At 41.7% G+C, this 26,550-nt stretch overlaps 1 protein-coding gene and 2 long non-coding RNA genes across 4 annotated transcripts in view; 2 read left to right on the top strand and 1 right to left on the bottom strand.

Annotated features, from left to right (window-relative positions):
* Positions 1–23,982, bottom strand: part of ELOVL2 (ELOVL fatty acid elongase 2) — a 33,238-nt gene extending 9,256 nt beyond the window's left edge. Inside the window, exons 1-3 of the mRNA XM_015854637.3 lie at positions 23,935–23,982; positions 6,137–6,200; positions 1,694–1,881 (exon numbers count right to left, since the gene is read on the bottom strand). Coding sequence (XP_015710123.2) covers positions 1,694–1,881; positions 6,137–6,200; positions 23,935–23,937 — 255 coding nt within the window. The 5' untranslated portion in view covers positions 23,938–23,982. The remainder of the gene's footprint in view (positions 1–1,693; positions 1,882–6,136; positions 6,201–23,934) is intronic.
* Positions 2,494–13,006, top strand: LOC146761939 (uncharacterized). Its single transcript, XR_014942765.1, has 4 exons — positions 2,494–2,760; positions 3,232–7,181; positions 11,737–11,870; positions 12,813–13,006. It is a non-coding gene; the product is annotated as an uncharacterized LOC146761939 (long non-coding RNA).
* On the top strand, positions 15,931–26,304 carry LOC146761938 (uncharacterized). 2 transcript variants are annotated; one of them, XR_014942766.1, is made up of 3 exons: positions 15,931–20,962; positions 21,190–21,300; positions 26,235–26,304. It is a non-coding gene; the product is annotated as an uncharacterized LOC146761938 (long non-coding RNA). The 2 variants fall into 2 exon arrangements; XR_014942767.1 differs by having other exon boundaries at positions 16,728–17,117.
* The last annotated feature ends 246 nt before the right edge of the window (positions 26,305–26,550 follow it).

Raw genomic sequence — 26,550 nt, 5'->3', positions numbered from 1 at the left:
GATTTAAAGGTGCAGTAGGAGGATGGAGGAATAAGGCCATTGTTATAGATCTCTCTAATTAAGAATTAATCCTGAATCATTACTCACTGGAGAGATCAGCTGTGTTTACATAAACCACTGTGGAGAAGGCTCTAAATATAGGCAACTCCTCTCTTAACAAGCTTACCTTCCTCTTAAGACCGAGGGAGTAGGATCCAGAGAGAGGCTTTGGAAATGAGGTGTTTTGAAATGTTGAGTCACTGTACCCTTATTCCCTACTGAAGATTTCTGCCCTCCTGTTTAGTGAAGTGCTGGACCAGGTTGCTTTTAGAGGTGGTGGATGCCCCATCCCTAGAGTCATTCAAAGTCAGGCTGGATGAAGCTCTGAACAGTCTGATGTAGCTGTAGATATCCCTGTTCACTGCAGGGGATGCAGATGGTCTTTACAGGTCTCATCCAGCTCAAACAATTCTATGATTTGCCTGTTTCCCTTCAGCAGGGATGTTCAAGCTCCTCAGGTAGGTCTGCAAGTCTTAAAACATCCATTATGCTCCTTCACAGGAAAGCTGTGAATAGGCACTGGGCAAATAGGCTATGAAAAAGAATACAGAGACTCTGTATAATGAAAGAATGGCTTCTGCAATGTACAACCAGCCTTGCCGATAGTCCAGAACTGTGAAATCTGCAGTAAAGCAGCCACGTTGTTATAATACCAAAGTAGGGATTAGGATTATTCCATGCACAGCTTCTCTGTGACTGAACCATCAACTGAATTCAGTCAATGTGAAAAATTGGAAGGTGCTGAAATGCAACAATAAATGCATGCTCTTACAGGAGAGGAGAGAGAACAGTGCTTGTGTTCCCTGCCTCAGCCTGCCAGGTCTGTGCCTTATTACCAGTCAAGGTCTGTTGTGTTGAATGAGTCCACCTTCCCTGGATTTGAAATGATTTTCATGCTGGCTCTGTCCCTACTAGATGCTGAAAGCGCATGTGTCTTTGCAGAGGAGCACTGCTTGAGACCTCTGCTATTATAGAAATTACTGGAGGCATTCATGCCTCCCTTCTGGTTCTGGAGGGATCCTGATTTCTGTGAGCATGTTCCTTCCCGATAAACTCTCAGAAAATAATCTGTGAGACCACATTCAGCCTCCAAGTCCCCAACAGCACTTGCTCTTGGCTGATGTGGCAGGTTTTGATCATCTGTCCAATGTTTAATGTTTCTGCTATCTGGCCATGTGATGGAAGCTTTCTAGTCAGGACAGCGGAAAAATACCATTGAATTGCCAAAATTATAAAACTCCTGTGTAAATAGGTTTACATTTAAATATGGGCTTTTGTACAGAACAACAATTCCATCAACAGTCATGCAAATGAAAAACAATCCTTGAGCGTATTTGTGTGCTGAACAATGAGGTGTGGGCATGTTTTAGCTAAGCAGCTGTTCAGATTCCAATCCAAGCTTGTAAACGCTGCCCTGGCAGTGGTCAGCTGTCTCCAGGGATGGACTGGAGCTCAAAAAGGACAGCTGAAACTGGTCAAGAGCTAAGCTGAGGAGATACTCTGAAAGTCATTGCCCAATTGCTAAGTGCTTGATGTTATATTTACTTTGCTATTGATGTCAAATTTCCCAGTAAAACTATGCTTCTAAGAATTTTATGCTAAAAAATGTGCATTTTTTGCCTTTGTCAGCTGTGCTGCACTGAAGAACACTTACCTCTATGAGCATATACAAGGAGAGCAGCGTAATCCCAAGGTTATATACAATGAGGTGAGCCCTAAGAGAGAAAGGCTGCCTATTCTTCATGAACTTGGTGCCCAGCCATATGCAGAGCAGGTACGCGACAGTGAGGAAAAAGGTGGGAAGGTAAGAGTCCAAAAGGAGCCATCCTCTAACTCTGGAATCTGAAAAGAAATGCATGCAGCAAGCAATTAATGTTGTAGTAAAATACTGCTAGAATATGGCTGCTTGTATTGTGAAAAACCTGAGAGTAGATCTCTCAGAGCCGTGCTCTGCTCATGTTGAGAGCCATCCACTACTTTTCACTCCCCTAAGTGGCACGCTAGTTTAGAGAATGTGGTGAAAGCCATGAAAATAATTCCCTAATAACCTAAAGTTGCTTCTACCTCCTCATTTTAACAAGAATCGAAGATATTTACTAATGTAAAAGCTTGCTTTCTCATGGTTTCTGTTCCATTTGCCTGATTCTGAAATGCAATATTAAGGTCAAATCCTGCTCGCCTTATTCACACAAGTAATCTCATTGACAGTAATCAGATAGTTCAGTGTATATGAGCAAAGCCTAATCTTGCATGCCAATCTGCAGGAACTGTTCTGTTGCCCTGTGAGCAACTGGATGTCTCCCTCCGCTTTCTGCCTTACTTCCATTGCAGTGGCTGTCACTGTCAGCTGTTGGATTTGAGCTCCACATGGGTTGTAAGCTCTTTTGCAGGGCAGCCCTTCAGTCAGACATAAGTTACCATGGAAGTCCAGTGCTCTTCTGGTTTTGCTTCTCCCTTATGGATTCCCACAACACAGCTCCTTTCCCCAGTAGAGGAGGTATATGGTTAAACCAGACATAAAAGCACAACCATGTACTATCAAGCACCATCCTTCCTTCAAATTAGCCTTGCTTTGCTGCTTTACTGATGTAGATAGCCTGTTTTCTATCTGTAGGTCTCAATGCCAATTTAAGATCATCTTACTGTGAGACTAAAATGCTTCCAACAACCCTCTCAGAAGTGACAAGAGGTTTGGGAAGCTCTGGAATGGATATTTTTGAGGTAATTCTGCTCCCGTGTAGCTTCTAAACAGGACACAGAAGTCAAAGGATAGGTAAAAGTTGTATATGTAATTGTTGATCGAGTGTATATTTTAAGAACAAAAGGCTTTAACTTATTTAATTCATATCCTAAATGATGATGAAGAAGGCAGTCAAAATCAGCAAGAGTGCTCTCTAGAAAGTATCTCCCCATTGGAAGATGTAATGTTTGTTTTATAAAGGTTGTTTGCCTGAAGGCCAACTGGTATCAGATAACTAAGCAGTATGTTTGCTCAAAAAGGAAAAGCAATTAGAAGAGACAAGAATACAAATTAAACAGTGCCAGATCTGTCCTAATATGCCCTCAGAAAGCTAGTTTTTCCTCTGCAGTGAGTGGCCACAACTGTGTGGCCTGATCCATACAAACCCAGAACTGCTCATGTTTGTTCAGGTCAGCATAACAAGTTTATGATCTGTTCTGTTTCATTTTCAGGTGTCCAGAGAAAGTGTTAAGTAAGTTTCCTTACTGACTGTTTCCAACTTGACCTTGGTCCCTTGGAGGGTAAGATGGTTAATAGCAAAAAAGCAGACAGAGAATCCTGATTGTTTAGTTTCCATGTCCTTGAATCACAAAAGAAAAGGAGGTTTTTAAGTGGTGTGAAGGCAAAGGAAGCTAGAGTATTTATATAGACTGACAGGAGGTTACTCTGTGTTCAAGCAGTACAGTGTCAATGAGAGGAAGTATTATTCTTACACTGTTGAACCCATACAGCATCTGAATTTGAGACTGTGGCAGTAAATAAAACCACAGTGTGAAAGTGCTGGACCACAACACAAATGGGAGCAGGCGCACCCAAGCTGATAGTTCTGTGAATAAGCTCATTCACAGTCACTGGCCACTATGTGCCAAACCTTTGGGGCGAAATCTTGGCTCCTTTAAAATGAGTGGCAAGCCTCCCAGGCTCTTCAGTCTTTTATCAGTGAGGCTTAGAAACATTTTGATTCGGGTCATTACATAGCTTTGGCCAGCTGTTGTATGAGTAGATTCAGATCTTTTCAGACACTGAGGATAGACGGTTCTGTAACAATGCTTTACTACCGTTTATATTCAGTTGAGTAGAGAAAGAGTGCTTATTACCACCTTTGTTAAAATGTCTATTTTTATGCTTCTTTGACAGATTATAAAAGCAACCCATTAACTAGATTTGGGTGCTATGATTCAGTGCTGCTTTGCATAACGTTAAATAATATCAGTAGAGCACAAAGGCCCTGAAAGAAGGTTGTGCAGTTTGTTTTTTTTTTCAGAGCAATATATCTATTTTACTGTTAATCTTTTTGTCTTCTTTTATAGATAATCTATCTAGAATAACATAAACAACACTCAATTTGTAAGAACACTTCTTATCAAGAGATGCAACTGATAAGTATGTATGTGTCTTCCATTCCATGATCCAAGGGACTTGGTCCGTAAGGTCAAATGTAAATTTGATCTAAATCTGTGTACAAAGTCCAGCTGGCAGTGAAGAGCACAAGCACAAAAGAGACCTTTATTTCAATCAAATTTGAGTTTTTAAGAGCACAGCCCTTGTTCTACTTGTGCAGTACTGCAGTTTGTGTTGACCTGGTAACTGCTGCTGTGAGCAGAGATTGCCTCCAGGAACGCATGCCTGGTTCTGTCCCTGGTTTGGCACTGAGTAATGATAACTATAGCCAGCATGGTGATAGTTCTATTTCAAGAGTTACTACCTAAAATATAGAGCGCATATATAGGATTGATTTGAAAAGACTAGAGCGCTGATGTTTCTTTTTAAGCTGTCTTGTTGCTGAATGAAGGGTGCATGGTATATGAAAACTTGTATGGAGAAAGAAGGGGAATGACTTGTTGGTTTTGGACAACTGTGAAAACTTTCACAAGAATTCATTAGATTTTTTGTTTGTGGGGCCATTCTATCCAATTTAAAACAGTTGGTGGCTGACTGTGAATTATTGATGGGTATAAATGTATTAGAGGAATATTTCATCAGTAAGATGATGAAATATATGATGCCACATAATGGTGAAGAGGCATGGAGAAACAAACACTATCTTCAGCATTTGTGTCTGGAGAGGAATAGTGATGTGCTTGGCAAGTACTATGGATAATGCATAACTGAAGTACTTTAATTACTTCTGCTGCAGTTCCCAAGCTGTAGTTTCTTCACTAGAAAGCTTTCTTTCAAGCTTCACATCTACGGCAGAAGGGATGGAAAACATTTTGTACTCAGCCAGACAGAAAAGAAAAGAAAAATTTTTTTTTTTTTAAGAAGGTTTTAAGAATGTCACAGTTTTCTTTCCCTTGTCCTAAATAAGCAAGAACTGTTTCTGCAGCCTAGAGACTACTACTGCAACTAAATGCAAGTATATAATCACTCATCCCCCCCCAGCAGCAATTTTGGCTTTAAACGCTATTCCTGAAATTGGACACCCTGAAAACCAGGCCTACCAGCAGCAAGATGGCCTCACAAGACCCTTCCCTGAAGGCTGGTTCTGCTGTCTAAACCCTTCTCTTGCTTTTTACTTTATTTGCTTGGCGCCTTTCTAATCTTAATCCTGATTTTTTTGGCACTTCCACCCTCACTTTGTAGCAGCCCTTCTCTTTCTTTCTGCAGTCCTACTTCAGTATTTCTGTCCCTGGCTCCTAACTATTGTTACAGCTATTACCTGTTTCAGTCCTAACACAGAGAGCCAGGTACCTCCAAGTTCTGCTAAACCAGCACTACAATTATTAGGGTTATTCTCAGCCTAGCTCTTTCAGAAAGAAGAACAGGAACTTGGAAGATGCATCTGTTCTTTCACACCATCTATCAGGTCATTGAAATCGCAGATGTGATTCTGCAAAGTGCTAAGCGTGATTTATTGCTGCTGTGCTGAGCATCCTTCTGAACCATGCTGTTTGTTTGGTAGATGGACCAAGCGGAACTTCTACTTTCAGAAAAATAATATTAAAAAAAAAAATAAATCAGTTTTTTAATCTATATTGAGATGTAAAGCTGAAATCTTATGTTCTTTTCAGAAACAAAGGATTCTTAAAAATTAGTGACATTTGTAAGCTTGAAAAAAAAATAAGTTTCATTTCTTCTTTCATCTGCAGTATGACATGTGACTGGTTTTAGTTTGTGTTTCAGATAATGAGTCAGTCTAAACAAGAAATGAACTGGCTTTCTATAAGTGCAGTGCTCTGACAGATTTCCTACAACAGCGTTGCATTCCTGCAAATTTCTGCTTAGTTTGTAACTGAAAAAATATGAACTATTCAGAGAGAAAATGTTGGCTGTTGACAGTTTCCATCTATCAGAATATTTGAGTAGTTATTTGGATGGTCAAGGTTTCCCAAAAGGACTGTAGGTGGAGCAGCTTACCTCGAGGTCCAAACATATAGTCCACAAATGCATTTACTTCCCGGTCAAAAGCTTTCAGGTGCTCCTAAAAATAAACAAAAACATAAAAAATAAGGATATAGGATAAAAACATTATCTCATGGCTCACGTGGACAATACAATTAAACAGTAAGCTGGCAAAGAGCATGTCATGCTCAAGTATTTCTGGGCTATGATATATCACTCCTCCTGAAAAAAAAGCACCTCTTTAAAGATGAAATTAGGGTAGATTGTTGTGTAGATGACGATAGAGGCCTCGCTACTGGAAACCATATTGGAAATGAGGTTTGACAAATGAACATCACCCATCACCGCATACCCATCTGTGATGGATGTTGTCTTCTCTCTAGTAAAAATTCTTCTTTTGCTTCATTTTTATTTTGCTTTCTCAAATGAAATCACTGACAACTCCCTCGGTAAACTTCACCGTGCTGCTTAGTTGTTCCCACGCTAGTAACAGTGCATGACCTGAATACACTGATGCTTTACTCATAGAGAAGGAAAGCTTTGCGTTGAGCTGACTGAGATTCCTCTGAACGAGGCACTGGGTTCAATGCAGACAAACTGAGGAGAAAGACACATATTGTTTTTCTCTCTTCTCCAATTATTATTTAAATAAAGAAAACTAATTATTATTAATATATTATATTTTTATATCAAATCTACTTTAGGCTACTTCTAAATGGAAATTAGAGGCTAACCTTTTCAGCCAATTCAATGGAGGAATGAGAATTGTGGAGCTACTATTAATAAGGAAGAGCACAACAAAGACTTACAAGACCAGTAACACCAAGACTTCTTTTTGCGTAGGTTACTGATTTCACTGTTCTAATTTCTGATATTTCTCCTCTTACGCTGGGCTAGGATGAAGACAGCATGTGGAAGAGCTGAAGCAGTTGAAAACTAAACCCACCTCCTTATGTGTGCACTGAAATGACCCAGTGGGGACTCGTACCAGTTCTCAGCTTTGCTTCAGTCTACCCTAATTAGGACTGGATCAATTCACCACCAGGCTGGCTTTTCACAGGTAATCTGAAATGTTCCTGGAGGTCCATAAGAATAAATAAGCATACTTCTTAAAAGTCTCCCAGCATTTGCTTCCCCTTTAATTACAGCTTGCTTGAGCTTTCAGGAAGGAAATTGAAAAATGCATTTGTTTGGCTGTCTCATGGATTTAAAAGTTGTTAAAGACAATATTTTTGTTTATATAGCACTACTGACTTGGGGAAAAAAACATAGATGGAAAATGTAGATGGTTTTGTGTGAGAGGTCTGTCACTTTCTGTTAGCACCTCTACAAAAGACTGGACTGTATTTCAGGCCTTTAGAACATGTCCTTAGCAGTGCCTCTGGACAGGTTCCTCAACATAATCTACTGCATTTTTAAAGATAAGCAAGTAAAATCAACCTGCACAAAAATACGCGCTCAGAGAACATACTTCTCTCTGGCAAATCACTATAATGGCCTTTATCAATGAAGGAATTTGAGCTGCAAGGTTAAAGATTAATATGTGTTTCGTGATTTCCCTTCTGTTGTACGGTGTATGGCTCTGGACATTGGCAGTGCTGGCAGTTTGGCAGGATTTAGGATTGATTAGTGGTAGACCTGTTTACCTACACCTAAAAACAGGCATTAGGTTATTCAAGCAAATCAAAGCCCCCAGATGGAAAGATAGAGAGGGAAAATAAAGCTAGAGATGATCATGCAACATAGACATTCCTTATGAGCTTCAATATTTTTGCAACATAAGAGGGAATAAGGGACTATAGCTCTTTTGATCCTTTGGGAGAGACTGAAGTGCAAGAACAGGAATGGGCAACAGGCTGGGGAATATACCACAGGTCCTGGGTCCTCACAGCTGCAACTGCAAAGCCTTTGGAAGGACAATTTGACCCCAGGCTGTTTGTGAGGCTCTTTTATTAGTTGGATTCTAAATAGCTTTATGAAATAAATTTCCTACAGATGAGTAAGCTGCATTGGACTACCTGGAAACCTTCTGTATTAGTGGTTTCTTTTTCAAGCAGTAGCCTGGAATGGCATTTAGTATCTCAAGAAGTCCAGGATTATTTGTTATTTGTTCTCACTCAGCTGTGCAGAACTTAAAACATGCTTTATACAAAAAACAAAGATCTAATTTCAGGCTTCAAACAAAAACCAGGTTTTTGTAGGTAGGTTCCAGCTTCTGGAAGCAAATGTGATATTAGATACAATCACGATAGAAAAGAATATATTAAGGGCACGGTGATTTCCTTTCTCTTATTGAAGCAGCATCTTTTCCTTAACTCCCTGGAGATTTCTGCTCCACAAATAGTCAGCTACTGAGCAGTACTGGAATTAATCTGATTTTATCAGCATGTTAAAGAAACTTATTTTAGGCACCTGCACGTATTTGAATGCACGGATATTAAAGAAGTAGTGGCTGCAATAGGGGCTGAAATGAAGAAAAACAAAGACTTAAGTTAAATCTTAGGACTGTGGTGTAACTGCTTGTAAAACGAGCTGCTTATCTTTTTATTGACCAGTGAATTTAAAATTAATCTGGAACAAAGGTGTGCAATGGGAGACAGTTTTATCAAAAGATGGTTTCAGACCAAGACCACCTTGTGGGTTTTTGTCATCTTTACCTCTTATGATTTCTATGTTTTATCTATAGAGGAAAAAGAAAGGTGAACCAGGGGCTGCAGTAGGTTGCGTCATGGGGAAGTTAGGATAAGCTGGGAGGCAGGACATCCAGAAGCTGATAGCAAAGTGTTGCTTTATGCAATTTACAGTCAGTGAATGGAGCTCACTGCTGGGTAAAATCACAGGAAGAAAGAATGAGCTGGAATGAACTCAGGAATGAAGTGGCCAGCCAGCTAAGTGAGGACTGCTGCTTCTCCTGATGAATGGGCAGGAAGGGAGGAAGGAAGAATTTAGCTGGAAGGGAACTTATCTTAGACCTTCTTTTTTAGCATTTCGGGTTAATTGTTTCAAGAATCAGAAACTGGACTCTGTACTTGATGTGGAAATTTTTGTGTTCCACATTACTGGATATTCATTCAACTCTGATGACTGATTAAGATTAAGGGATAGCCTACATCACAAAGACTTAGCCTAGAGACTGCCACAGCTACTAGAAGAAGCACAGCCCTCTCTAATAAAGGGTTCTATCCAAAGGACTTTTTTTTGCCTATGTGGGATGACGTGGTAGCATAACAATTTTTCTGTTTGATTCCTTTCTAACAAGTGACTTTGAGAAGCCAGTAGAGTTTTGTAACTGGACTTGTCATGAGAAAGAATGTAACTTAGTGTGACAGCAGTGACCCACGCCATGCAGTACTTCAGGAACAATAGTCCTGCTAGTGCTCAATGTCCATCCAGAGAAGTGCCCCTGTAACACGTGAACGATGTTTGGTTGTGCTCTTGTTTAGAGGAAGATAACAAGAAACACCTAATAGAGTCAGCAGTAGTTCTTTCTACCTAAAGATACAGTTACTTTTTTACAGCTACAGGAAAAGAGAAATCTGTGTCTTTGTTTTGGAAATGCAAGTGGTATTTCTGAAAGGTATCAGCAAGGGCCATGTTTTGTTTGAAAGCAATTTATCTGAATTTCAATATTTTCCAACCAGATTATGTTTTATTCCTGTTGTTTTCTCACACTTTGCAATATAGGCTCCATTCTGCTGCTAAAATTTGCATGAGTGTGTGCAATCATCTGGACATTTTCCTGTTGCTCTTTCCAAATTCAGCACTTTGTGTGGCTAAGAGGATGGCATCCTTGCAGCCAAGGGTTATTTTTGCAAATATATGGAATACGGTTGAATACAGGTTGTCATCCTATGTGACATTGATAGCTTGCAGGCCTGCTGGTTATCTGGCTGAATAAGTTGGTGGCATAGCTGAGCCATCACATAGGCTGCTTTCTACATTTTCTCCTGAGGATGTAGAGAACAGCTGCATGAAGAGCGATTACAGCCAAAAGCGCTGAGCACTTTCTCTTGGTGCTGATTTAGTCACTATAGAGAAAGCTGAGTTGCTGGTGGTATTATTGAGGGTGAAAAGATAAGAGAGAGGAAGCTGCAAAGGAAGACTCAAGTAATACTGCCTTGGCAGCTGCTTGGTTTATGCTACCTATTGGGAACACTGTGTATTAAGTGTCTTCCTCAATAAGCAGAAGAGCTAATGATTCATTGTATGAAAAATGGGTGGAAGACTTCAAGGTTTGTTAAGCAGTTACAGCTAAATGTAGCCTCAAGTTTATCTTCAGCAGGCTGCCAGTAGAACCTGTACCAAGCAGAGCTTGGGTCTGCCTGAGTTTCCAGGAGCTTGTTAAAAGTTGCTGCTCATACATCAAACTGCAGTTTTTCCTTGCTTCCTTGTCTTTTAGTTCTGCATCTTCTCTACATCTCGTGAAGGAGAGTGAAATCTTAAGAGAGTTCAGTGGTGCAGTGAGTTCACTGATCTCCTTTACTGCAAGCTGTCTTTACTACACCCGAGCTTGTAGGAAAAAAAACTTAAAATGAACAGGAATCTCACTGTGAGACCCCTAAGAAGGACTCACCAAATGTAGTCCTCACTGTATGGGTTGAAGACTGCAGGATTTTTGTCTGCTGGTGCTTGGAAATAAGGATGGGGATGTGGTCTTGTACTGCAAATTCTAGCACAGCATGCCTGTGCTCTGCAGCCAATTGCAAGGACTGAGGCAGGAGATCTGCTGTGCAGGGAACCCTTCTTGTTCCTTCTTTTGTCCTGCTGTTTATGGGGGGGATTCTTGCTGGTTCCGAAGCAATTGGATGGTGCCTTCAGTGACACCATATCAGCGGGCAACTTTGTGGCCTGAAGGTGGAAAAACTGTGTTGTCCCTCTGTGAAGCACAAGTTTGGGTGGCCTACATACAGTGGAGGACACAGCTCTCCTGACAAGCCCCTGCTTAGACATCTCACAGCTCTCAGGGAATTACTCCCAGAGAGCATTAACAGAAAGAGCAGCCTACAAACAACAGGGCTCTGCCACAAGGCCCAAGGGGGAGGCAGAGCCCTTCAGCGAGCTTGCTTGTTGTCCCCCAAAAACATGTGCTGGGTGAGGGGCTCTCAATGGATGCTGAGGGTTAATCCCTGAGACAAGCACTGCTATCCAGATTGTATTTCTCACTCCTCTCCTTCTTCCTGTGGGTGGAAATCAGAGCCTGATGTGGTTTGCAGTTGTCAGTGATGTACATGGTAGAGGGTGCATGATTCCCACATCCCTGCTGCCTCTCACCCAGGTACCGACAGTAAAGCGCACCCTCTGACTAGAGAGTTGGAAAGTAGGAACTTAGCTTTTCCTGCAGGCAGCAGGTTGTCCTGGAGAAGAAAAGGGTAAACATCTGCTTCAGGATGTGTCTGTGCTTCAGATAGTACTTCACCTGGTCAGCTCAGACTGGGAGGCTACTCATGAAGGCAAGTTATGCTGATCTTTCACGTGACATGCCTGGCTTAAGAGTCTGAGCTGCTCTCAGGTGAAGAGACAACACGCTCCAGGCTCTTCTGGAGAAATAGCACTGATGCTTAGGTCCCTTCTGCTCTGGGATTTTTGTTTTTGTCTAACAAGATGCTTCTTTTCAGCAAGCGTTTTGCAGTCTGGCTCAGTGCTATGCCCTCTCAACCCATATCTGGGAATGAGGACCAAGGTGGAGAAATACCTGTTTTACAGCCTCTGTTGGGATTCATATCAGGTCAAAACACCATCAGTGTCAAAGGTGAGTATGGCCTACGAGGCCAAACAGTTTCTCATGAAGGCTCATTACTTGCTTACAACGTTCTTTCAGACATAAGTGGTTTTAGACTATCCAACTTGCTACAAGTCATAAAAAGACGGTGTTAATTTGTCATATAGAATAAAGTAGGTCTGGCTATTGACTGTATTAGCCATGCTACTGTGAGATGACAATATCAACATGAGACAAATCGTTCTTAAAAAATTAGTTGGCTGTTTCATTATTTTAAGGACAAGGAAAAGGAATCTGGAAGGTTTTTCTGGTGGTGTTCTTAGTTTTTTTCCCCCCACTACAATTTCTTGGGTTAGCATGGAAGTGTTTTAGAAACCAATTAATAATAATTTGCTTTCCCAACATCTATTTATAATTCAAGCACTTAAAAGCATGCAACCCATTATGTGGTTTTCACTGTTTTGCTTTGTAAAATGCCAAGTTGTCATTCTCTCCAAGATGGAAAACATCCTATCTACAATTGCTCTTTGCAGGATTTCCTTTCTACAGCTTCCAAACTGTTTGGTTTTTTTCCCCTCTGTTCATTATGATTGTATTAAGTAACCACTAAAACAAAACACAGTAATCACAGTGCTCAAAGTAGAACTCATCTGGAGGTCTAGGAGGACAAGAAAGTCAGAGTGACTGTTGTGGTCCTCTTTGCATTGTCAGTCACGTGCAATCCTGAAAACCATATATTTATATTTCACCCACTTGCTTCTTACCAGAGTTTCAAAATGAAACTGTCACCAAAGCAGATCAGTACAATCCTTTTAAAAGTAATCTGCTTGATTCTACCTACTACACAGGGGAACATCAGCTTAACTTGTAATTAAAGAAGATTTCTCTAGGGAGACCTTAGACGTGGCCTGTTAGTTCCCAAGAAAACAGCAGCAACTACTGACCTCGTTTTTCCTGTGCTCTAACCACCAGATTTAAAATGATGGTATGACCTGAAGTGGGATGTGATTCCTGACAGTGCCAGGCCTGTGTGACTGTGAGAGAGCAAACAGAAAGGAAAGGAGTCAAAAATAAAAGGGGAGAACAAGTTCTACTTCCACCTACTAGTTTGAGCAAGTAAGTTGCTTTCTTAGGCAAAGCACCAACCTCCTGGATCAGTCCTGGCTTGAACAAGAGAAAATTTTCCTGGGAGGAGAATCAGGTTTGTGCAGAGGGCATAATTTTGTTACAGTTCCTTCCTTATTGCTCACTTCAGCTCTTGCTGGTCTTTCAAAGGGCTGAGAAGATGGATCAGTATCAGAACTGACTTTACATCAGCCATAGGGAAGCCTGCATGGTTTACTGTATCTGCTTCTGAACAACTAGACTTGATGAATGATGCCTATCCCAGCTACTTAATGAAGGAGCACTGTGTCACCTCATGTTGCATAAGAGTGAGACAGACAGCTGCACTTGTGAGAAGCACAGGAAAATCAATCCACCAGCACAAGGGAGGGCAATTGCCATTGTAAGGCTTTGGATTTGCTAAGCTCTTTGCTTTTTAGAACAGCATATTCCTCAAAGCTTTGCCTGTGTATGCAGCTTCTGCTCCGTATCTGCCACATATATTAATGCCAAGTTTTTTAGTAGCAAAAATCCAGCATCCCAGATTTCAACCCATATGCCGAATGAACAAGATGGAGGCAGGGAGCAAGTGGAATGGTAGGGAGATTTATAGTAAGAAGTTTACAAGGCGGCTGACTTTGCCAAGGATGCTGCATCATGATAGTTCAGTTTTCCTTGCTGTTGTCAGAGTTTGTCAGTGCACAGAAGCTGATTTTGTGAGTTAGAATGATGAGTGAAGGGCTCTACTTATACTTGGCATACGTGTTTGGATATTTTTATGGGGAAAGCAGGAATTACAGACAACGTGTCCTTGCTTAGTACTGCATCTTTTCTCAATTTTCCATTGTGACAGGCTTTAAAATGAAAGATGAATAGGTCTTAAACCTGTGTGCAGGATCTCACAGCTAGACCTTCAGAAATAAAGCAAACCACAGCAACAACAACAGAAACACCCAGTGTTTTTTCCCACAATCCTGGCAGTGCAGTGAGACAAAGGGTACTCTATGCCTGAGAAGTAGGTTTCTTGGTTGCCGTCCCAGACGTCTGCAATGTTACGCTGTGTCCCCACCACGGGGATTACTGTGCAAAGGACTGCCTGCACCTACTGTTACAGGCAGGGGGGATCAAAAGGGATTTTCTAAAACGTGTTCCCTGAGCCTGGCTCTCCAGTACTGAGCAGTTTTGCCCATCTCCCCTCAGCAGCTCATTCTGGTGCTGCAGCAAAGGGATAGAAGCAGTAATCTCATGTACTGGAACGTGATCAGACAGATGTTCGCATGCTTGGTTGGCTTTGGTAGTTACTTCTCTTGATGCCATCAATCCTCCAAACTGTAGTCATTCAGAGATAAGTTCTTGTTTTCCTAAGTTAATGTGTTCTGGAGGGTAAAGTTAAGCTTTCATTCATATACAAAGTGGGATTTCTTTTCCTGCACCCTTTAAGAGATCATAGAATCATAGAATTACCCAGGTTGGAAAAGACCTTGAAGATCATCAAGTCCAACTGCAGCCAAACCATAGTACCCTAACTCTAACAACCCTCTGTTAAATCATAGATGCTTTGTTTAACTCTTGTGACAAAGCTACTGAGATTAATTCTACCCAGCTGTATTTCCTTTCTGGATAATTGAACATGTAAACAAATTCAAACTGGGTGAACTAATTTAACAAAGGCACAATGCATGAGAATGCTCCATCCATTGAATTATACAAGATATAAACCACAACATCTCCTATTTTCTTGCCATATGGGAATGGACCTGGAAGAAGCAGGAGATCTAAGAGGGACAGTGCTGATTGCATAATTGTATCCCAGCACTTTCTGATTAAATGCTGACTGCCACTGGGACCAGCAGAGCTGCGCATTGGCACAATGTCCCATTCGTCCAGACTCACTGGACATACTGCCAGGAGTGCGGCATTTGTACTTCAGTTTCTCTTCAGACCTTGTAATGAAAGACTCTGGCAGAGCAGCCAAGTGCTGCAATGTAATTGTGGCAGTATCTTTAGCTACAGGTGCTTTAATTGCTGGTCTTGAAGAAAAGGCAGAGCTGAGCCAGCTGTAAGAAATCAACCAGTGTTAGTGTTTTGCAGTCATGTGCTATGCTCTTTCTTGCCTACTCGCTGCCCCAAAGCAAAGATATTTGCCAAATGATTTATAGGGATGGAAGAGGAAAAGAATGGAAGAGGAGGAGGTGTTTGCTGTGTGCTGCTGTGGATTAGAGTTCAGTTCCGAGCTTCCAAGGTTTCAGCCTTAATCTTGCAACACCCACAAAGCCTTTCAATTTCACTTCGAGGTCATCACCCATATTCGAAACCATTGAAATGCTGCATGGGGAATGTAGGTACACAGCTCAATACTGGGAACTTTATAAATGCAACTCATCTTGGGAAAGAAATGCAAAGTTTTAGGATAAAGTGTTTACTTATGAAACTAAAATCTGTGCATTAAACTCATAAGCTTCAAATCTGTTCTAATTAATATATTTTAATTTCCTAATTTATTGGATTGATACTAGTTTTCATTTACCATTAACTGCTGATTGAAAGAAGAAAAGCAAAAGTGGGAAAAAAAATTAAAGGTTGAGCACGTCATAATAGCTAACACTGAAAGAGTGCGTGCCTAGAAGACATACATTGCTTCAGCAGATATGTTAGTCTTCTGGGTATGGCTTTTGCTTTCTTCATTATAACAGTATTGAAAGATTGGCCTTCCTGGCAGAGGCTTCTCACACGGCTTTCTTCATCATGCTCAGAGACCACCGGCTAGGCCCAACATAAGCTGACCTGAGGGCTGTCCAATGATAGAACAGGCTTCCTAGCAAGGCAGTAGATGTCCCATGCCTGTCAGTGCTCAAGAGGCATTGGGACAACACCATCAGAAGCATGCTTGAACTACTAACCCTGAAGTGGTTGGGTGTTGGATTTGATGGTCTTTTGTAGGTCTATTCCAGCTGAACTGTTCTACTCTATCCTGAAGTTGGGGATTTCCACGTGACTTCTCACCTACATGAAAAAACCCAAAACCTGCACTACAGTAACTGTCACATCCCTCTGAATTGATTGAATGACCTCTGAAAGCATCGTAGCAGTTCTTGAAGCCATTGCAAAGTTAGAGGTCATGTGGAAAAATACCGGTTCCCTCAGCTGTTAGGTATAGATGAGGTTCAGCACTGCCTGGAGTAGACAGATAGCTGCTAGAAGGAAAACAGGGTTGCTGGCAAGGTCAGCCCAAATTGAGACCTGATATACATCACAGGCACCGATCAAGTCTCTAGTGCATGTTTCCAGAAAATGAGCTCCTTGTGAGCTCAAGTTTCCAACAAGTGAAGCAGATGTTCCAGGGCTCTTTAGTTTTGCTGTTTCTTCAAAGCATCATCATTGTCATTTCTTATTTTGCGTTTAAGCTGCACTGCTGGGAATTACATTTTGAAGAAATGGCAATTTCTTATAAGTTAATGTAATAAATGCATTCATTTTAAGTGACATGTTAGAAGTAGGGTTGATAGAGCTGCTGCAGATTATATAAGTATTGCTACATATATCCTTAGAGGCATAAAATGGGAAGCTGCCTATCCTAGAGAGCAAATAAAGTCAGAATAAAAAGTAACTAGCAGGCACAGAAAAATCCACTTGATGGAGAAAGCCTTTGTAATAGAAGTGGAAAAGGAAATGATGGAAAATCTAACTATTAAATATTATGAAGTACAGAAGAGTTAAGGAAAAAAAAGCAGCAGCAAAACACAGTTCCCCTAGAAAACAAACTATAGCAAGAAATGTGCACCTCTTTTGAAGTCTGTGGGATTTGTAAACGCAGTGGGGTGGCAAATGTACAATAGCAGCGAGAGTTATTTAAGCAAGTGAAGTAAAATAAATGCAAATATCCGTAGTCTTCAGAACAAACCATTTACTTGAAATGATTTATTTCAGCAGGATACTAATACAGAAAGCAGTAGGTGATGTCTGAAGATGTTCTTTTTCCAGCTAGGTCTGAGCACTGTGCCGTCTGAGGGTTCTAATTGCATTGAATGCTTCCTTCATCCTAACTATACCAGTTTCTTCTTTAAAATTTAGATACAGTTTTTTTGCTGTGTTAACTTGAAGATCTGAACAATGGAATGTTGATCATAATATATCCCAAAATGGCTTATCGAGTCAAGTGCAAGATAATTTCAGGTAATACATATTCAAACTTCACCTAATTCTGGATTGGGGAATGAGTTCATCATGGGAGTTTAATGATCTTGTTTTGCTTTTAGGGTCACAGAGGGTCATGTTGCAGTGAATACCTTGTTATGTAGCTCAGTATTAATTTGCATGACAGCATTACTTCCACAGTAGTGTGTCCTCCTTCATGTAAATAACCACCTTTCTGCAACCAGTGAGGACTGCCAAGAATCATGTTTGCATTGGTGTCTATCAATGCAGTCGTAATTAGTGGAGAACTTATGAAGGGTGGGGACAGCTTAAAAAACAAGGAAGGCACGTGAGCCCCCCAAAAAGACTAAGAGACTGATGTGGGTTTCTTTAGTTTTAGCTTATCAGGATATTCCTTATCTACAGAGTGCTTAGGACTTGAGTATTTCTGAATGCATGTATAGTAAGTGGAGCCATGAGCTCTGAGCCAAAATCTTGAAATGCAAACCCTCTTTTACACTCATGAAAACACATCTGGAGGGAAAATGATATAGCTCTGTGTTGCTTCTCCCTTTTACACCCATTCCCATGAATCTGTCCACTGGGTTGGGCTTCAACTTTGCAATTTTCAACCTAAGCATTCTCTGATCTAAATTCTGCTATCCCTCAGAGGTGTCACAGGAGGAGATAACTTCCTTTTGCACGCACTAAGTGAGAGAACTAGTGTTTTAAACTTTGATCTTAGAAAAGATACAGTCAAGGTATTATTTGTTTTGAGCACGTATATGTTCTAGTCTTACCATAGGCTACAGCATATACTTGATTAAAAATAAATTAGTTCATAAAAAGTTGTATTAAATGTAGTCCTGAGGATAAGGCTCCAGCACTAAGGAAGGAATAACTGCACTAAAAACAACAGGTTCTCAATATTGCCTTTCACTGAAATGGAAAGCTACTGGTATCTCTCAGAGCAATAAAACTAAATGATACTGCTTCCATTTCTCTACACAAATTGCCTAATTTTGAGCCAATATTCATGTGTTTCTGATCTCAGAAATCACAAGCTGTGTCTCAGCTTTCCAGGGATGTGTGAGCATCCTGTGATGCTTTTGACACATAACAGAAAAATGATGTCTTCTGCCAGAAAAGAGAAGTTCTGTGATTAGATGAAATACCATAAAACCAGAAAAGTCACATACTTCTGATTTCTGTGGTTTTTGGCATGGACAGATTCCTGATTCTTCATCTTTAAGCTCCCAGTTAAAGCTGTTTGCTCCAATATTTGGAGAGGAAAAAAATCCAAGGGTGCTTTTAAGGCAGATCCAGAGTGCTTAAATACCTTTTCCAAAGGAAGGTACTGATTTCTAGGGGGAGGTTTGCAGTTCTGAAGCAATTCACGTGAAACACACTTTGGAAGGTGAAGACAACTGCTGTTATCAAGCACACCTGTGCACTGGCAGGCTTAGAAGGCATCTGTCATCTCTGCTTTCTAAAAGAGCAGAAGGTGGGGAAAAGAAAGGAATTTATAAATGCTTTGCTAATCTGAACTGGTTCTTTTATACGCTTTTTTTTCTTGATGTCTTTTTCATCCACAAGCCTGGAAATTATGAGGTTTCTGTGTTGCTTCTTACATAGCTTTCTGTTGATATTAAAAGACACATCTCAGAAAGCACCAAGGCCAAGACCTAGTTTTGTTCCAGTGGGACCCAGTGTAGTCAAGACTCCTTTTACCATCTCCTGTGTAACAGCAAAATGACACTGGGATTTTACCCCAGGAAGAGGAGTAAGGAAACATCATCTCTGCTGAGAGAAGAGATGCAGATGTTTCTACAAACGTTGCACAAGGATGTTTTCTTCAAACTAGAAAAGCTTCTGGATTTGTATGGAAAAGCAGCTTTGAGCAGCCAGTCCATATTGCAAACTGATTAAATTATTTCATCCATGAGGAGATGTGAATAACAGATCAACAATCCTGTAGATACAGAACTAGACTTTGTGTCATTCTCTTTGGAATTGCGTGGACTATTGACAAACACTGGGGAAAAAAAAAAAAAAGAAGAACCCTATCCATAATAAAACACTGTTCTGCCACAAATACCAAGATTTAGCAGATGCAGAGCTCACACGACCTCACATCTGACCTTCTGAACTGCAATAGAAGTAACTTGGCTTCCCACAGCTAGTGACAGGAGAGCAAGTGGGTGTGGATGGCGCTATTCAGAGCTGCCTTACTGAAAGATGTGCCAGTTCCTTGGCATGGAAATCACCCTGGATGACTTTGCCAGCCATTTATTCCCTGCCAGTTTGAGAGCACATTCCTTTTGGGAGCAGTTTTATCCAGCCAGAGTGAAATGCAAGAAACGAAGGTATTTTTTACTTTATGCTGGCTGTGAAAATGCATATGTAATATAGGGAAACAAAGAAACAGTATCTGATGCATGTTTTCCAAAGTGTTACTTGAGAACACATCACAACACTTCAAGAGGAAAATATCTTCTCCTCCTGTTAAGTGGTCATTACTTTTTCCTCTCTTTTTTCCCCTTAGATCCTTGAGAGCCAAAATCTGGATTTCAAATGTTATTTCATGGTGGTTTTTTTTACTTCAGTTGTGATGAAAGAAGACTAAGCAAAGAGAGGAAAGGAAGTGATGGCTGCTTTTCCAGTTTGAAAAGGAAACCAGAAAGAGCATGGGAGTCTTTCCTTCCCCACCTCCCCTCTGAACTCTACATTTACCAATTTTCAAACCTTAAATGACAGCAACGAACTCCAAAATCACCTCTTTAAAGGGTATGGAACCCCAGTAAAAGAAAGTCTGCTGGCATGGGAAAAGAGGGTGCACAAACTAATGAGCTCCCTTCCTGCCTTACTGACAACAGTAGGTATCCCAGAGTCTAATCCACATATAACCAGAATGTTCAAGTCCAGAACTCCTAAAGCACTTACACCATGGAAACATCCAGACAGCTGCTTCTCTACAAGCAAAACAGAAATGCTAATGACTGTGCTGCTTGGTGAGGCCCCAACATCATGTGTCCATAACAGCGCGAGCTACTGTCACATGGAAGAAATAAAAGCAACTGTAGACTTCTCTATAGGGTACTCCTCCAGTTAGACTGCCATAGTACGTTCCCTTTGCGAGCATAGTTGGATGATAACTAGGGACTAGCTTACTTTAGGAGGTCTCTAAGAACTGAGAAAAGAATGGTTTGTTGAGATTCTGTATGCTCCTTTTTAGGACAGTTATTTGAAACTCATCCACCCAACTTCCAGCTTCCATTCCTTGCTGTGTTTGGCCTTCAAATAATGACACAGAATATGAAGAACTTATTGTTTCATTTCCATATCTGTCCCCTCCTAGGGAAACAAAGCAAAATGTTCCCCAGCAGTGATGAAAACAATCTCATATTTTTTTGTCTTATAATTATATATCTTCATGTAGCCATTTCTAAGACACAGGGCTTTATTTCCTTCAGTTTGTGACATCTGACCTTGATGACTGTGTATTGCTGTCAGTTTTGACTGAGGAAGAGTAAAGGCAATGCAGTATAAAAGTCATTAGCTGGAGGAATTTAAGTTTAAAAGAAAAGGGAGAAAGCAACCAAGGTGTAGCCAAGGTGGTTCAAGTATTTAGCACGTGGTAATGCAAGGCATGCAGGCTGCATGCAAATAATGGATTTATAAGCTCAGCTGTTGCCAGGCTCTTACAAGCAGGCTAATAAATTTGAAATGCCTGAATTCTTAAGCGTGTCATTTATAGGGTGGCAGTGCTGCAGGCCTCAGTCTCACCAAGTGGTGCTTCTCTGCTGTAGCAGGGGAATGCTACTTCTGCCTTTCAATGGCTCCATTGCAAGGCAGACTCATCCTAGCAGCTCTCTGGCTCCGTGGTACACTTAGTTTTATCCTCCTAATTTATCCCCATCCTTTCTTCAGTGACAAGTCAAGCTGCACTTGTGGCATACTACTTTATCACTAAATATGGAATTGAGTCTCAAATTATACTTGTTTGGATCTGATTAACTATTTTCTTTAGTAGAAATCAAGAAATGCTGTTAAACTAAAGTAACATTAAATGAAGTGCCTGCTGAACAATGGATACTTGTTTCTTTTACAGGTCAGAGTGACTGTAATGAAGATGCAATGACCAGCCTTAAAGAATGGGGGAGAATATTCCTAAAGAAGAAAGGAGTCAACACCAAGGCCAGGATGCAAGTTTATATAACAGGTATTTATAAGTAGCTATGCAAATAAGAACTTGCTTATTGAGCATCATACCCTGATGGCCATGGTTCTTGGAAGAGTTGGGTGTCCTTCATCAATCTCAATTTACACTGGTTGCCTAAGTTTCTTAGAAAACTTAAAAAAAAATAATTCTGCCTTCTGTCTAAATAACCTGACTGCACCTGGACTATTCTAGAGCTACTTGAACCTGTTAAATACAGTGTCATGCCATCCCCATGTTTATGCTTACCTTAGTGCTATCTAGCCTCTTTGTAAGCATTAGTTGCCGTGCACTGTGCAAGGTTATGCACTCCCTCACTCTGTAAATGTGGGATTTGACCCCACGAAAAATATACTGACAAATCAAATTTTATAATCGGTTTAAAGTTCAAGGGTGCAGCCAAATCCTTAGCCAGTGTAATTTGACCTAGATCCACTGAAGTAAGCACAGCCGTATTGAACTACATAAGCAGAACTGTTCCACTGTGGTTGCCTTCATAATGTGGGGATGACAAGGAAACACTTAAAGCCTCATGAAGACTGTTTTGCAGCTTCAACAAAGTGTTTAAAGTGTTGTTATTTTGTGTTCTATTAATAATAATGATGTAAGTTCTATTAATAATAATGATGTAATGCCTATGGTGTTGGTAAAACTCTTTCCTTAGAGTAGAGGGGACATCAGTAACACATACCTGCCTATGCCACTTTAGAAGGGGATGATAAACTACTGCTCATACTTCTTGGTGTAAAATCTAAGGTTATTATTTGTTTGCTCCCGGTCCTGTCAGTAGCATCCTCCTCTCTTCCCTCAATCACCAAACCAACCCAACCTAGACACTCATGGGCTACAACTTTTAACCCCACATTAGTTTCATTGCAGCAGTTTTCATTAAAAGCTTGGGTTTCATCTTCAGGCGCTAATGCTCCCACAACACTCTTTCAAACTCTTTGAACCAAAGCAATCTTTGGCTGTGGTTCCACTTATGTGAATTTTACCAAATTGGCCATTTTCTTCTCAGAATATGTGCATTTATGAATAATGATTGCAAAATATAAGCCAGTTCTCATCACTAACAGATTATTGGAGATAAGGGAAAGCAAAAACTTGCTAATAGAACTCATGCTAGCAGAGTTTGTGTAGTATCCATATTGGTACCCATATGACTGATGTCATCGCAGTCCAAATGAGATGAGACCAAATGAAATACTTTAACTGTTTCCAACTATTCTAACTTTCTTCCCAGCTGTCTCAACCTGGATGTTACTTGTACCAGTCACTGATAAATAACACACATTGCCTTCTGGAACACCAGGTTTATTTCTAATTGTAATCACTATATCATAAGAGAGACAGCGTCAATGGCTGGTATTATTTCAGGCTTTGTGCAGTTGTAGTATCTTGGAATTATACAACAGCTTGGGTTGGAAGGGACCTCAAAGATCATAGAGTTCCAACCCCTCTGCTGCAAGCAAGCTTGCCAACTGCAAGATCAGGTACTAGGTCAGTACCTTACTCATGTTTTGTTTGGAAAGGATCTCAGAGATCATTGAGTTTCAACCCCCCTGCTATGTGCAGGGTCACCAGCCACCAGACCAGGCTGCCCAGAGCCACATCCAGCCTGGCCCTGAATGCCTCCAGGGATGGGGCATCCACAACCTCCCTGAGCAACCTGTTCCAGTGCATCACCACCCTTGGTGTGAAAAACTTCCTCCTAATATCTAACCTAACTATCATGTACCTCTCAGTGAACTACAAACACACCGAATAGGAGAAACAAATTCAGAATTAAAGAAGGTGACTGTTAGAAAGAGGACTCAATTCATGAAAATGCTATTTGATTATCATTCATATCTCAGCTGATCGCTGCAAAGGGGTTTCCAAACTGATTTGCATGCATGAAAGGCAAAAATTACAGTATATATTGCAAAATAATTTGGAAAAAAAATCAATGCTGTTAAGTGATATGAAAGAAGAATCCGGTTCTGTTCGAAATCATGTTGCCACTTCTGATACGACAAACTTGGGCAGGGTTCTCAGCCCTCTTATGCCTCAGAGTGCAGAATACCCACACGGTGCTCTTCTACTGCGTAAGATCAGGGCTACACTTCATGCCTCGCAGTTTGCAAACGGGATGAGGACCTCTGGGGAAGTTACCACGCCAGGCAGGACACGATGTGCTCTGCAGAGAGGCTCCTATTTGCTGAACAGATGGCTGCACTGTTCCATTTCAACTCTCCTAAATGCCAGACTGGAACCTAAAACTCTATTGTCCATTCACTATGTGGAAAAAAAAGAAAGTGTGCCACGGCAGATTGTATGGCTAGCACGGGCGCTTTGATTATCATACCAGCAGTAATCCCTTTATGTAAGCTGCTCAAACGCGACTCGAAATAGACAAAAAACACACCTGCTTGCAGGCAGGGAGATAACGGGGTACACCTTGGCAGCCCCACACACTGCCAAGGGAATGCACAGCTCCCACCCCCATCTCCCACCACCCCTCTCCTCCAGCTGCCTTCCCCACTCCCCGCCTTACAGCCCTCGCTGCCCTCTCCCACCCCTCGGCCAGGGCTCATCCTGAGCTCCGGGCTCCCCTCGTGTCCCGACGCCGCCATTTCGCGGCCTCCCCTCACTCACCATGGCGCCGTGGATGTGAGGCGCTGTCCAGGGTAGCGGCCCGGCTCTGCCTCCTCTCCCTCCGTGCCCGCCCTATAAGGCGCCGCCTCCGGCCCGCCGCACCGCCTCCCGGCCGGCAGCCCGAGGGATGGAGCCCGGCCGCCGCCCCGCTGCCGGCGGGGAGGATGGCGGAGAAACCGCCGGAAGGGTTCAGCCCCGGTGGTGACGGTTTGGAAGCATGCAGTCGGTGCCCCCAGTACTCGTATTTGCCCTGACCTGAAGCCTCGGTTCTTCCACGTGCTGTGCCAAGTTGAGATCGATGTCTCCTCTCTACTCAACTGGGGCAATGAGTATCCACGTGTTTGTTTAGGTTGGCCGGAGTTGAGGTGAAAGAGCGAGAGCTAATGGCCCCCACCATGACTGCTCAGATACTAAACAGGAGAAAGGGAAGTGGAGAAGCTTTCAGTACAAAGACAGCAATTTACACCTTCTTGAGTGATTTTTGATCTGGATGCAAGCAAGGCTTTATACCTCATATAAAGCATCTATTTAAGCTATTTAAGCCACATCTGGAGTACTACATCCAGGCCTGGGATCCCCAGCTCAGGAAAGAAGTGGAGCTATTGGAGCTATCACAGAATCACAGAATGACCCGGGTTGGAAGGGACCTCAAGGATCATGTAATTCCAACCCCCCTGCCTGGCAGGGCCACCAAACATACACATTTACTAGATCAGGTTGCCCAGGGCCCTGTCCAACCTGGCCTTGAACACCTCCAAGGATGGGGCATCCACAACCTCCCTGGGCAGCCTGTTTGGAGCTAGTCCAAAGGAAAGCCGCAGAGATGGTCAGAGGGCTGGAGCACATCTTCTGTGATGACAGGCTGAGCGAACTGGGCTTGTTCATCCTGGAAAAGAGAAGGCTGTAGAGAGGCCTCATTGTAGCCTTCCAGTATGTAAAGGTAGATTATCAGCAGCAGGGAAGCCAACTTTTTGCATGGTTAGATACTGATAGGGCTAGGGGAAATGCATAGCACAGGCTACGGAAGCAAGCCAAGGGACCACGTGCAGTGTGCAACAGGTAGCACCTCCACAAACTAAAGTGTGCTCAATGTATTAAGGCTGTATTGATCCAAAATGTAGCACCGATGTTCTAAACCTCAAATCATTCCTGAAGAGCTTTGTTCATGCGCTACTCTACTCCCTGCTTTTTCTTGGCTCTAGATTCAGATACAGCAAATGTGGTGAGAATGGCTAGCATCCCAGTGCTGTTTGACTGCCCAGAAAAGATGTGCCAGCAGCCTCACGTGTAAGCATGTCCTCATGTAACATCTAGCCCACTTTTATAGACTTGAGCTTGTTTGCTTGCTCTTCCAAATTCCAGTGTGTTAGTCTGGACCAAAGTACCATAGTTCCTGGTGTTGACCTACTCAACTTCCCTCCCATTCATCTTTTTTGCTATAATTTCAAAAACTAAAAGCATTGTAAAATAGCATTATACAAAGAAATTACAAAATATGTTAGCTTTTGCTAACTGATTCCACGCAGTCTTGTTACCAGCAGTTCTTAAGCACTCACTGAGAGTTAACACTAAAGCCTATGACGTTAACCTGGTAACTCCCCATAACGTCACACATAAGGTGCCTAAGCAGTGTCCTGTGTCAGTAGAAATAGAAATAGAACTAATGAGACAAGAATGATCACCTCTTCCATCTGAGATCTTCAAAAGTTCCTTCCCACCTCAGCCTTCATAGCTGGCTTCTGATAAGGTCCAACCTGCAGCAATCCCTACATCAGCAGAACTCAGGTTAACGCCCTGTGCTATTTCATCATGAACAGCAGTTGTGTAAAAGCATCGTCCCTGAATGAAGAGCTGTTTCAATTGCCTCCATTTACTCTCTCTGTTTCTGAGGAATTTCAGCTGGAAATAATTATGTTTTAGCACCCTCTTTCGGAGCAAAGGAGTATTTGCAGGTATTTACTTTGCTAAAGCTAGAACGTGATTGACACATGCCCAGGAAAAGTCACTGATTGTGCTCACAGTTATAGTTTAGTTCTGCAGTCTGGTATTCTATAAATTGCCACAAATAGAATCGTCCCATCCCTCCTACATCTTCATATAAATAGTCTGTGTTGCTCATTGAAATCAGCCAAGAACTAGGAAAATATTAATGGCTCCAAACCAAAAACGGAAGGTAAACACAGAAGACTGTGCTTAGATACCCTGTTGTTCATTGTCCAAATATCTCTGGTGAGGAGTCTGATGGTGGTAGCTTGCTGTGAGTTGTGATTGGAACTGAATGGTTTCTCTCATACATTTAGGATTGTGGTATTGTACAGAAGTCCCAGCTGGGGATCATTGCCTAGATGTGCTGAGACCTACAGCAGAAGGTATGTCCTTCCTCAAGGAGCTCACAGAATGAGGTAATGCAGAGGGAAAGTGGTGGACCCAAACTCTCCTCTGTGCTCCTTCCCTGGGGAATAGTACTGTACTAAAGTCAAAAGGGAGGTAGAGGGGGGAAGACCATTAGAGTATTCTTGGTAGAAGAAAGGGTCGCTTTCTGTATGACCTATCACTACTCAGCCTACTCCTCTGGTAGTTGGGTCAAATTCACTGTTCTGGCTAAAGCAAGTGGTG

Source organism: Coturnix japonica, chromosome 2, assembly GCF_054131305.1.
Source record: "Coturnix japonica strain WE chromosome 2, WE-NBRP24, whole genome shotgun sequence".
NCBI classification, from domain to species: Eukaryota; Metazoa; Chordata; class Aves; order Galliformes; family Phasianidae; genus Coturnix; species Coturnix japonica.
This window is presented reverse-complemented; position numbering and strand designations above follow the sequence as displayed.